The 12,500-nt window shown below is 46.6% G+C and overlaps 1 protein-coding gene across 2 annotated transcripts in view; it reads left to right on the top strand.

The window, feature by feature from the left end:
• LOC121189244 (spectrin beta chain, non-erythrocytic 1) overlaps window positions 1-12,500 on the top strand; it is an 87,424-nt gene that overhangs the window by 33,476 nt on the left and 41,448 nt on the right. The window contains exon 1 of one of the 2 annotated variants that reach the window (XM_041049177.1): window positions 1,060-2,063. The exons of the other annotated variant lie outside the window; for it this stretch is intronic. Coding sequence (XP_040905111.1) covers window positions 1,814-2,063 — 250 coding nt within the window. The 5' untranslated portion in view covers window positions 1,060-1,813. Of the gene's footprint in view, window positions 1-1,059; window positions 2,064-12,500 lie in introns of those variants that run through there. 2 annotated transcript variants of the gene reach the window in all.

Raw genomic sequence — 12,500 nt, 5'->3', positions numbered from 1 at the left:
GTGTGTGTGTGTGTGTGTGTGTGTGTGTGTGTGTGCATTCAGTAAGGTAAGGGGCTAGGGACTGCATTATGTCAATGAGTGTCCTCATAAAGATATAAATGCGTAAGTGTGTGTGAGTGTTGTTGATGGACAGCAGGATCAAACAGGAAGTGCTGGCAGGGCTGAGACAGGAAGAACATCTCCACCATTGGCTCTAATATTAGAGCTCAGATAGTCTGAGGATGTTTGGACGTCTGCGTGTGAGCGATGGAATCCTGAGCCCCACACACACACACACACACACACACACACACACACACACACACACACACTCCACCCTGTTTCCTTTTTCTTGGTACGACTCTTCACACACAGTCTTAGTTCTCTTTATTAGCTTTATTAGCATGATGAAACTGTACTGTCACAGCAACAGGATGAATTAGATGAAGCAGAATGAGCATTTTCACGTGATATCTTCTGTGTGTGTGTGTGTGTGTGTGTGTGTGTGTGTGTGTGTGTGTGTGTGTGTGTGTGTGTGTGTATGTGTGTGTGTGTTTTATTCTTTCCTTCTGTGAATTCTCGTCTGTTTCCACCCAAGAAAATTATAATTTTCAGCGATATTTTACACATTCCAGCATCTAGAAGTCAGTTATTTCTTTATATCAAACACGAACTGAGCTCATTTACGTCTGTTTATTGAAAAGACTGAAGGAGACTGAAGGAATCTCTGTTTGATCAGTGAGAAGACTAAATAATCATCATTTCTCTCTTCACCTTATACGAAGTGAATCATCCGTTTTTTTTATCTTTGTGGTAAAAAACTTTTATTTTTATTTTCCTGTTTCCAGTTGTGAGCACACGCTCCTTCAGCTCTCTCCCTCTCTCTCTGTTTGTCTTTCTCACTCGCCCTCCTCCCGCTCTGCCCCTTATGCTAATGAGCCAATGACATCACCGCTAAAAGCTAGGGCTGTGATTGGCCGTTGGGAGGAGTATCTGCTCCTGCTGGCGGCCCCTCCCCCCCGGACTCTCCCTCTGTCTGAAGGTGCTTTCAGTGTCTGAGAGCTGCCGCTGCTGCTACACCGGAGGACAAACCCACGCTTTCATTCTCTACCTCCCTCCATCTCTCCCTCTCTTCATCAGTTTCCTGCCCTCTGTCTCTCCCTCGCTCTCTGCTCCGCTCTTTCATTGTGCTGGTTCCTCAGGCGGGGACGTGTGTGTGCGTTTGAGCGGAGAATGGGCGGAGGGTTCCTGAACGGAGGGAAGGTGTGAAATCTGAAGACACTGACGGATGGATGGAGAGAAAACAGAAGCATGATGCTGCCGCCGCTGTCGCCGCGGTGCGTTTGCTGAGCCAGCGATTTCTGGTGCCACACTGGTGAAACACAGAAAGAGAGAGAGAGAGAGAGAGGGACTGCAGTTCACCTCCTGTGTTTCTCGCCCTCTCCGTTATCAGTCCTGCTGTCCTGGAAGTGTATAGGAAGATATTTAGACTGCAGCTGAACCCGGGATTATTCCTCTGCAGCATTACGAGCTGTTGTGCTTTTGAAATTCAGGTTTAAATAATTTGAGATTAGTTTATCCTCTTAAAAACTCATTGATTCATCTGGAGGCTGAAGTGTTTTCTCCTGGACACAGCCGGGTCCTGTTGAAACTTGAGCTTTGCGTTGTTGCAGAGACACTCACACTCAGGTTTCCTCTCTTGAAGACAATTACATTCAACTGTAAGCTGTTTCATTCGGTTGGACATTCAGAAACTGCTTGGCGGAGCGTCTCCTCGATGCCTCTGTGGACTTGTCTCGCCTAAATCTCGCAGCGTCTTCTTTGGAGTTTCATTATGGAGCTTCAGAGCGCCACCAGCAGCCTCCCCGGTCCCCTTTCCCCCAGCCCACTCTCCCCAAACTCAGACTACGCCGGCCCCCTGTCTCCTTCATCTGGCGGCCCCGGCCCATCACACGCCACCAGCCCCGGCCGGGGTCCGAGCCCGAGCCTCAGCCCTATCAGGGTGCCCAGCCCTGGCCCTGGATTCTCTGGCCAGGCTGCCTTCAACTACAACCAGCTGGAGGGAAGGTTCAAACAGCTTCAAGGTAAGAAAGCTGGAGCGGAGGGAGAGGGAGAGCAGCCCTGAGGAATCTGTGAAAATGTTTCAGCAAACGAGACATGATGAAAGAAGTGTTGGTGGTTTTGGTCGCAGGAGATGTTCTAATACGTGTAGTTGCAACGTATCCTACTGTTAATTTGCATTTTCACACATGGAAGCATTCAACCAGACAAAGTGACTGCAAGGGAGGGAAACAGCAGAAAGAGCCTGAATTCCTAGAAACGGCTTCAGGGGGTCGAGAGTCAGAGCCAGAAAATTGTCACTGAGCTGCAGCAGCTTTTTCTGAAGTGGGAAAATAATATCATGAAGTTACTGAGAAAGTAGGTTCATGACAAACCAGCTTCGCACCGGCGACAAAAAGTCTGAAGACACGTAAATGTAGATTTTATCTGCTTTGGATTTATTGCTAAAAAGACTCATTGTGAGAATCATTAAAGTTCCAGAACTGGATGTAATGTTAGAGAGGGTGGAAAGAATCTGCAGAACTCTTCCACTGTCAGTGTTGTGTTCATGTAAGACCTGAGCTTCTGCACGTTTTCCTTTGACTGATGATAAATCATCGGTGTAAAGTGAAATCAGGGTCTCAGTGTGGATGATTCAGCAGGTCTGACCTTATCTCAGCAAACTCAGTGTGCGAGAGCCGCGCCCTGCTGCACACACAGGCGTGCGCTGATAAAACCGATCAGCTGCACCGGGGCTGCTGGGTATTTAGTGCCTTGCTGAAGGGCAGCGGGAGGGAAGCTGTTGAAAGGTGACATGAGTGTTCCTCGGTCAGCTCCCACACCCAGATTCTCTCAGACAGCTGTGATCAGACGCAGGCCTGTCCTCGTCTTAGTCACTTAGTTGTCCAATCGGTCAGAAGAGGTGGTGGCTTACTGGGAAATGTCCAGTTAGTTTTTTATGTTCTTAATTTGAAAAGAGTGAGTTGTTCATTTCTGATCCGATCAGCTGTGTGACTGCATTCATCACTGATACTGGACAAACAATCTGAGGAAATGTTTTATACTTGGTTAAAAATGTCTTAAGTCCACGTCACAGGGCCACTTTTCTAATTACACAACAACCAGCGTTTAGTGTATTTACATTTCCCTAAATTACAGCTGTGTCTCAGACACCTCCCAGTCTATACAGCACGGTACACCTTCTGTTCTTAGACCTTCAGTTTTGAGAAATTAAACCCACATCTGGAAAAATTAAGCTTAATCTGGTAAAGTTTTCAGAGCAGGGGTGAGAACGTTCAGTCATACTTTCACTGAAATGAAACGTCTCTCTGTTTCGACTTTTACAAAATAAAATCAAAGTCTTATCAACACAAACGCTCATAACTTCATTCTGAGACTAATATCCACTGGACCTTGCACCTGATCAAAGGTAGAGCCTATTGTTTGCTCCTGAACCTTCATTAGAGCAAACATTTCCTCATGCATTTAAATACGTCTTACACTGTAAAGAATCTGTATGAAACCATCCACTTTTCCAACACAAAACCTTAAATTCAGTTTATTTCTTCTCCTTCTCCTTTGTCTGAAAATGTGTTTTCATTGATCCTTTATTCAAAAAAACTTCAGAATCAGAAAAACAGTACCTATAAAGTAACACACAGGTCTATACCAGTTATATGAGCCAGTTAAATGTGTGTTTGTGTGTAAAACACTGAAGAGTAAATTTAGCAGCGGCTGAATTTAGCTGAAGGTTAATGGAGGCTGTTTTCTGAGTGCAGCCTCATTGACGGGCTGATGCCCAGAAACCTTCAGTATCATCCTCTGCTCTAAGAGTGGCCTGCTGGCTCGAGGCCATGTGAGGGTGGCTGCGGCAGGTGGTTTGTGGGGCTGGAAGCTAAGACCCGTTTGATTCAGAAAACACAATGTGGGAGAAGACGAGACACCGTGTTTCTAACATCCTAATGGAACAATAATCTCCTCAAGAGATCCCCGACTTTGAGGGCTTTATGAAAACCATGTGAAAAACTTCATGTTGCTCGTCAGTGGATTTTTCTCTTTGCTCCAGTTGGAGCAGATTTGCATCTCAGGAAAAGATCTTTCCCAGAAGAACGCCACGTTGTTAGAGGTCTGCAGAAGCGTTGTGTGGTGTCATCGACAGTCTTATCAAGGGAGTTTTGACTCTGAGTTTATGTGCTGCTTTGGAGAAGCGTTGACTGTGTTGTTATCTTTTAAGGATCATGGCTGGTTTAATTATTAGTCAGCAGAACTCCACAGCCAGATTCCTGGACGTATGCAGACTGAAGAAGTGACATCTCTTTGGCCACAGTTCAACTCCGTCCAAACGTAGTCTGTTACAAATCTTTGCACTTTGGATGAAATCTGCCAGAATCTGACTTAATACAGCTTCAGGTCAAAGTTTACACAATGAGGTGTTAAACAGCTCAACGTGTCAGCTGCAAATAAAAACAGTGAGTATGTATGAGAGCGTACGGAGAACATGGAGGGACAGTTCAGTTACACTGTGAATCCAAACTGACAACAGCTGCTCTTCTCTGTGAGGGAGGGAAACGCAGACTCTTCACTGGGGGTGGGGCCAGAAAATCGATTATCCTGAGAGTCACCAATCCACAGATCCACAAACTGATTTTTGTATGTTGTTAATAAAGTTACATCCACACAGGCTTGAGTTCTTCTTTATAGAAAGTCATTTTGGATTTAGAAATTTAACCGTTAGCTTTGCAAGACGAAGGTGAAGAATTATGTCTGTACATTTTGCAAAGTGGGCACTGAGCTCCAGCTTTAAACAGAAAAATCACGCTGCTCTGCTAAAAAGAAAAGGCTTGATACCTCAAGACTGACTGGAGTTTTACTTTGGTAAAACAACACTGGTTATCTCGTTGATTATCAAGTGTGTGATGTTTTAATTCTAAATCCAGAATCCACTGGATTCTGGATCCTTCCATAGTAGATAAGCAGAAACCCCTGAGACAGAGAAATAGGTCTGGGAGCGTTGACAGGATATAAATTCATGTTTTGTCCCATGTGTGGCTCAGGTGGTTCTGAACAGCACCTCTCATCCTAAAAGAGCTCCAGTTCAGTTCCCAGCGGGGTGATGAATATGGAAGCGGTCGGTGATTATTGCACTGCAAAGAGCTTCAGATGAGGGAGGGAGGAGAGAGAAGGGAGCTGAGGAGCAGCACTTCCTCCTCATTAGGGCCTTTATTCAGCAAACGTCCCTGGTTACAAATCAACTGAACTGAGTCATGGGAGATTTTTATCCAGGGCAGGAGTGTGTGTTACAGAGGCCTGGTCTGAGCTGAGTAGACTGATGGATGAATGATGGGAGAGATCTGTGGATCTGTGGAAGGATAGAAATTGATAGAAAAATAGATGGAGAGACAGAGATATGAATGGATGAATGGATGGGAGGGGGAAGGTGTCAGCGTCCGGCCCTTTGTTTTCAGATTTGGCGTGGGCGGGGCTACGCTCTGCTTTGGATGATGGACTGTGACTTAAATCTGTGACAGTAAAATGATTCTAGATCATGAATTGATTGGCTGTTACAACACATTGTGCTTCCTGTGAGATCAGATCACATGGACGCATCAGACACGCAACCAACACACAGCCCTGCTTCCAAAACAAGACCATCATCCCTCTGTGCTCCCAGCATCCCCCTCTCCTCCTCTGTTGTCCCAAGCCAGCCAATCAGCAGACGCCTTAGTGGTTTGGGAGCCCCCGAGCTCAGTGTGTGTGTGTGTGTGTGTGTGTGTGTGTGTGAGGATTAACAGAGGGGAGGGGTTTGTCTGATGGTCTGGAAAGCACAAAAATATCCAGACCATATTATCTTCTTCTTCTTTTTGTTGTGTTCCTCCTTCATGCTCCCTCCTCTTCTCCTCTTTCTCCTCCTCCTCCTCCTCATCAATGTTTCATGAGCTTCTGCCGAGCGTCTGTCGTTGCCCCGATCGCTGGCTTCTCCTCTCCTCTCCTTTCTCCCCTTCCTCCCTCCATCCATCCTCTTAGTCAAATTAACGGAAGCTTCTCGTCCCGATAAAACTCGCACAAAGAGCAGGATGAGAAATGGCCTCGCTCATCCTCATCCTCCATCCTTCATCATCGGTGTCAGCTTCTGTACAGGACTCATTGTTCAGCAGCTTCTGACATTTCATGAGACACTTATCACCAAATTATAAACCCAGAGCTTTTCAGTTCTGATGTGGCCTGACAGAACTGTACCAGTGTGTTTTAGCTTTTAAAAAAAAAAGTTTTATGAATGAATGAGACACTACAGTGCCTCCTGTTTCTTTATGTTTCTCGTTGACATTCTTGAATGAAATCTCCTGATAAGTTGATGTTTCACCTGGGGGAGGTGGGGGAGGTGGGGGAGGTGGGGGTGGGTGGGGGGGCGTGTCAGCAGGTTCAGTTACACAGAGACAAAGAGTCGTCTTATTGTTGAGTGTTTGGGCAGAAGGTGACATGAGTAAGTGTTTGAGGAAGGAGCTGTGTGTTTTCATACAGAGTGTGTTTGACAGTCTGAGGAAGAACAGGGAAACTGCTCTGTGTGTGTGTGTGTGTGTGTGTGTGTGTGTGTGTGTGTGTGTGTGTGTGTGTGTGTGTGTGTGTGTGTGTGTGTGTGTGTGTGTGTGTGTGTGTGTGTGTGTGTGTGTGTGTTAGATCTGCAGGATGAAAGGGCTCTTTGATGGGAACGCTCCACTGAGCATGCTCACAACAGCAGAGAGGGGGCGGGGCATATTTGAACCCATAGAGAGAGAAGAACATCATAAAGCTGAAAATAAACTGAAAACATGATTGTGTGTGTGCGCGTGCGTGTGTGTGTGTGTGCGTGCGTGCGTGTGTGTGCGTGTGTGTGTGTGCGTGTGTGTGCATGTGTGCGCGTGTGTGTGTGTCTGTTATCAGCTGCACAGGATGATGAACTTTTATGTTAACTTGTAGTTATGTTTTTTTCAAAAAGGAGAAGTCACACACCACAAACCACTGAGGTCACGTCAGTCCACAGGTTTTTAATCAGTTTCTCTGAGGTTTTACCAAAGAACCGAAAAGCCACAAGATTAGGATCAGAGTTAAAAACATGCTGGTTATTTTATCAGTATCATGACAGAGTTCTTTGGTTCGGGGGGAAAATGATCTCAGTTGTCCTAAAAATAATAAAATAAATATTTGAGTCAGTGACAGACACCAGGTCAGAAACGCTGCGAGGAACCGCGAGGGAACCGTGAGGGAACCGCGAGGGAACCGCGAGGTTACTGAGCACCTGAGGAGAACCTGGTATTCAGGCAGTTATGGAGTTTAATACATACCAGTGTTATGGCAGGCACCACATGGTGCTGAGTGATTGGTATGAACATAAGTCAGACATGCTGTTCAGCATGATCACACATCAGACAGTAAATGAACTGGAGTTACAGCAGTAACTTCATGAGGCTTAATGCTTTAACAACATCTGAAGCTTCACTTACAACATGACCCTGATCGTTTCTAACCTCACTGACCTGATCACTGCAAAGCCCTGTGAAGTCTGTGGGCTCCTGCTTTAACCACTACAGTGGTCTCTCCTCCTCCTCCTCCCCCTGCTGCTGCTCCTCCTCCTCCTCCCCCTGCTGCTGCTCCTCCTCCTCCTCCCTCTCCTCCTCCTTCTCCTCCTCCTCCTCCTCCTTCTTCTTCTTCACATGATGTTTATTGAAAGGTATGTGATGGATTTATTTGGTACTCCTCAATGTGTGTCTTGTACACAGAGGTTTCCTTTGATCAGGTGATCTCAGGTGATCTCAGGTGAACCTGGTTCTCAGCAGCCGGTGCTGATCACGCTGAAGTGACCGACTCTTTGATTATCTGCTGTATGTGAATAATAATGTGTCCCAGTCTGATTGATAATGAAGAGTTTGACAGATCCTGACATGATGAGTCAGCTGACAACTCTGATTCTGGAAGAACGTTATTAGATAATGATGTATGTGTGTGGCACTCTGATGCTGTTTCATTAGCATTACAGTGACACACACACACACACACACAAACACACACACACACACACACACACACACAGTTTCTCTTCTCAGCAGTGAGGAATTCCAGTCATCCACCAGTGAGCAGACACTGGTGGAGTTAACATGGTGAGTGTAATGAAGAGCAGTTGATGTGTGTGTCCGGGGCTGAGCTGTGCGATGGCTGACAGGAGACGGACACCGCTCAGGCTGAAAGGCCCGGCTGTTTGTCTGCTGCTGAGTTCTGTTCAGGAAAAGCAGCATGAGGGGAAAGAAAGAGGAAGGAGGAAGGCATGGAGTCTTTATTCAGCTGTCAGAGTGAGAGAGGAGCAGCAGACACACACTGTCTCACACACACACACACACATCACACACACACACACACACTGTCACACACACACACAAATAAATTAAAACTAAAACAGCACGATAGAAAGAGAGATTTGGTGTGTGTGTTTGTGTGTGTGTGTTGATAGGTTAAGAAAATGTGTGTGTGTGACAGTGTGTGTGTGTTACAGAGTGTGATCTTATCTCCTGTCTTGGTGGTGTTGTGTAATGACCTGCAGCAGGAATGTAAATGTTAAATGGGCTTGGCTGCTCTATCACTGTGTGTGTGTGTGTGTGTGTGTGTGTGTGTGTGTGTGTGTGTGTGTGTGTGTGTGTGTGTGTGTGAGAGTGTGTGTGTGTGCGTGTGCGTGTGCGTGTGCGTGTGCATGTGCGTGTGAGACAGAGACAGATCCGAACACACGGACATGAAACACGTATGTTTAAATTCAGGAGACTGGCTCATCCACTGTCTCAGCTTCAGCCTGAATCGGAGCACTCACCTGTGTCGGTGAGGGGAGAGGGGGAAAGCAGCAGAGTGATGGTGGATGAAATCATTCATATTTTCTGAATGAACGTTGACTCAGAGACGAGCTGCGTCTTGTCAGAGTTCCGCGTCTCCGTCTCGCGGCGTGCAGCTCTGAGGCTGGAGTCTGACTTCAGGAGAGCGAACGAGGGCTTCGTGTGACTCTGACTCTTCTGTGAAACGACAGAATAATTCACGTGCTACGATTCGACTCTGTGTCACTTTGAGGACACTCTTATCGACACAGCTCTCAAAGGAAGATGCCGGACTCTCAGTCCACCTGAGAGACCTGTGGACTCGGTCTGGACCCAAATAACAGGAACAGTTGACTCAGAGGGAACAGAACATATGGCTTCAGTCAGTTTAACAGTCTGATCATCAGTCAGTCAGTGTTCAGCTCTCAATAGTCCTCTGTTCCTAATTCTGGCTCACTGGGAATACACTGCAGCACTGTGTGTGTGTGTGTGTGTGTGTGTGTGTGTGTGTGTGTGTGTGTGTGTGTGTGTGTGTGTGTGTCTGTGTGTGTGTGTGTCTGTGTGTGTGTGTGTGTGTGTGTGTGTGTGTGTGTGTGTGTGTGTCTGTGTGTGTGTGTGTGTGTGTGTGTGTGTGTCTGTGTGTGTGTGTGTGTGTGTGTGTGTGTGTCTGTGTGTGTGTGTGTCTGTGTGTGTGTGTGTGTGTGTGTGTGTGTGTGTGTGTGTGTGTGTCTGTGTGTGTGTGTGTGTGTGTGTCTGTGTGTGTGTGTGTCTGTGTGTGTGTGTGTCTGTGTGTGTGTGTGTGTGTGTGTGTGTGTGTGTGTGTGTGTGTGTCTGTGTGTGTGTGTGTGTGTGTGTCTGTGTGTGTGTGTGTCTGTGTGTCTGTGTGTGTCTGTGTGTGTGTGTGTGTGTGTGTGTGTACACACACACAATGTCTCACTCACATCCATTCATTTAGACTCTGCTCTCATATTTCAGACAGTAACAGGAGTCAGCGGGATTGGCCGAGTCTCTGACAGGCTCAGTATTGTGTCCTGTGATTGGCTGAAAGGCTCTTCAGTCTCCTGCTGTCTGTCTGCAGCATGTTGAGTTTCTTTGCTCAGTTTCACACACGCAGCAGAAACATGATGTGATGTGATAGATGACAAAGTGTTTTAACACTGGCTGAACGCTGATCTCTCTGATCAGTTTATTTATTCTTCTTTCCTAAGTAAACAAAACTATTAACAGCACAAACACGTGAAGAGACCAAGAGAAGAAAAACTCAGAAACACAGTGAAGTTAAATGAGTTTCAGAGTCCCAGCGTTCAGCAGACGCTGTGCAGAGATTCAGCTGATATAAAGTCATGCTGTGCTCTGAAGGGACATGTGAGCGCTGCTCTCATTGGTCAGAGCATCGAACACACGAGGCAGTCTCTCACACACACACACACACACACACACGATCATATAACCTTATCAAAATACACACTTCTAGTTTTGCACTTCCAGGATTCCAGCATTCCTGATCCCCCACAGGAGGAACAGGGAGGCCGCCGCATATTACCATTACTCTGTGTGTGTCTGTGTATTTGTGAGTGTGTGTTTGTGTGTGTGTATTTGTGACTGTGTGTTTGTGTGTGTGTGTGTGTGTGTGTGTGTATTTGTGTGTTTAGTTAATGTCATGCGATCCACCGTGAATGGCCTAGAACTGGGTTGGATTTGGAAACACACCACAGACATGGGAGAGTGAACAGAGCCCTTTGTGTGTGTGTGTGTGTGTGTGTGTGTGTGTGTGTGTGTGTGTGTGTGTGTGTGTGTGTGTGTGTGTGTGTGTGTGTGTGTGTGTGAGAGACCCTCTGTGTCTCTGTTAGTGGAAACAGATGTTTGACATGTTCGGTCTGTGTAACGCTCACAGACACAGAGCCCACAGTCTTTGCGAGGGCTGCAACCAACGATTATTTTCATTACTGATTGATCAGCTGATTCTTATTTATTTATTTATTTTTCAGTTGATCGTTTGCTTTGTGAAAATGTTCATCGCAGCGTCACGGAGCCGAACAGTCTCATCAAATGTTCAAGCAAAACTCGAAATACCCAAAAACTTTGGTTGGACACTAAAATATGATATGAATTCTTGAGCAATGATCAAAACCATTAATCCATAATATTGTAATTATTATAGAAATCATTTCACGGACAGATTGTTGTAGCTGTAGTTCAGGCTCTGCCCCCCTCGCTCTGAGGGCTCTGCTGTGGATCAGAGTTGGTGAGATACCTGGACTCTCTGAGCTCAGGTGCTAATGAACCTTCATTCTCTCCTTGCTCATTGTTAATAGCATTAAACCAAACGTTGGCTCGTCTTTTTCAGCTGCTGCTGCTTTTGTTGTTTCAGTGACGAAGCAGATAAATGTTGAAGGTAACAGGCCAGAGTGAAACGACCCGTCCGGTTCGTGTGCTCGGTAACACCATCTGGATGAGCTTGTCGTAGTTGCTCCGTTCTGCAGAAACAATCACTTGGCTTCACTTTAACGAGCTGGAATCTCCACCTCGTCGTTATGAGTCGGGAGTGTTCAGTGTTTATTTGGATCGAGTAAGTGGAAAAACGTCCGTGAACATCAGGAGGCTGCAGCTGCTGGAGCTTCTCCTGCTGCTCAGCTCACGTTAGGGTGGAGGAGGACAGGCTGAGGACCAGAGAAGACTCACTTTCATTGTTTGTCCTTTTTCTTTTAACCTTTAAATGACCGGGGAAGTGTTGCTGAGAACAACGGCCTCTCTTGCATCACCTGCACACAGTCACACCTGGGAGCCGCTGAACTGGAGGTTAAGCTTTGCTCATGGGCGACTCTGCAGTGTTTTCATTTCCCTCACCAAAACGTCTTCTGCCAGTCAGCAGATCAAAGAGGGGATTTCCAGCCTCAGCCTCTGTAACCTTTCAGTGGAACACCTCTGGAAACCCCCTGCACCCTCTGCTCTCCAGCGTCTGATCAGGGCTCTCTGTCCGACAGCTTCTGTAACTCTCCAAAGCCAGTGACCCAACATTCACACGCCGAGCTCATCAGCTGTGCGGAGGAGACGGAGGAGACAGGGTTTGAGTTGGACTCTCACTCTGAAGCTGTGTGACTCTTCATAAAGAGGACACGTTTCTTTTCATTGTTCGAACAGATTAATGACATTTACCCTCCCTGTTCACCCAGCGTCATAAGCCTGAGCAGATCGACTGTCAGCACACACCAGGAGGTGAGAACACCTGTGTGTGCACCTGTGAATTAAACATTTAGTCCGTCAGCTGAACACGTCTTCTCCAGTCGTCCTCATTCTCTCTTTTCATCGTTGTTTCCTCCTCCTCCTCCTGTTCTATTTTATCTTCACCTGTGGGATTCGTAGGAGGTGTGTGTGTGTGTGTGTGTGTGTGTGTGTGTGTGTGTGTGTGTGTGTGTGTGTGTGTGTGTGTGTGTGTGTATGAGGAGTGTGTGTTGCTTGCCTGTGCATGTTAACACACTGCCCAGTCATTATTGGATGAGAAAGGAAACAGTAAAAGCATAACTAACTGCTCAGACATTTCCTGAAATCCCCCTCCAACACACACACACACGCACACACACACACACACACACACACACACACACGCACACACACACACGATGGATGTGTAGGTGTCATCCTGCTCTGGATTAT

Source organism: Toxotes jaculatrix, chromosome 11, assembly GCF_017976425.1.
Source record: "Toxotes jaculatrix isolate fToxJac2 chromosome 11, fToxJac2.pri, whole genome shotgun sequence".
Taxonomy (NCBI): domain Eukaryota; kingdom Metazoa; phylum Chordata; class Actinopteri; family Toxotidae; genus Toxotes; species Toxotes jaculatrix.
Note: the sequence above shows the minus strand (reverse complement) of the source record. Positions and strands in the feature narration are given on the sequence as shown.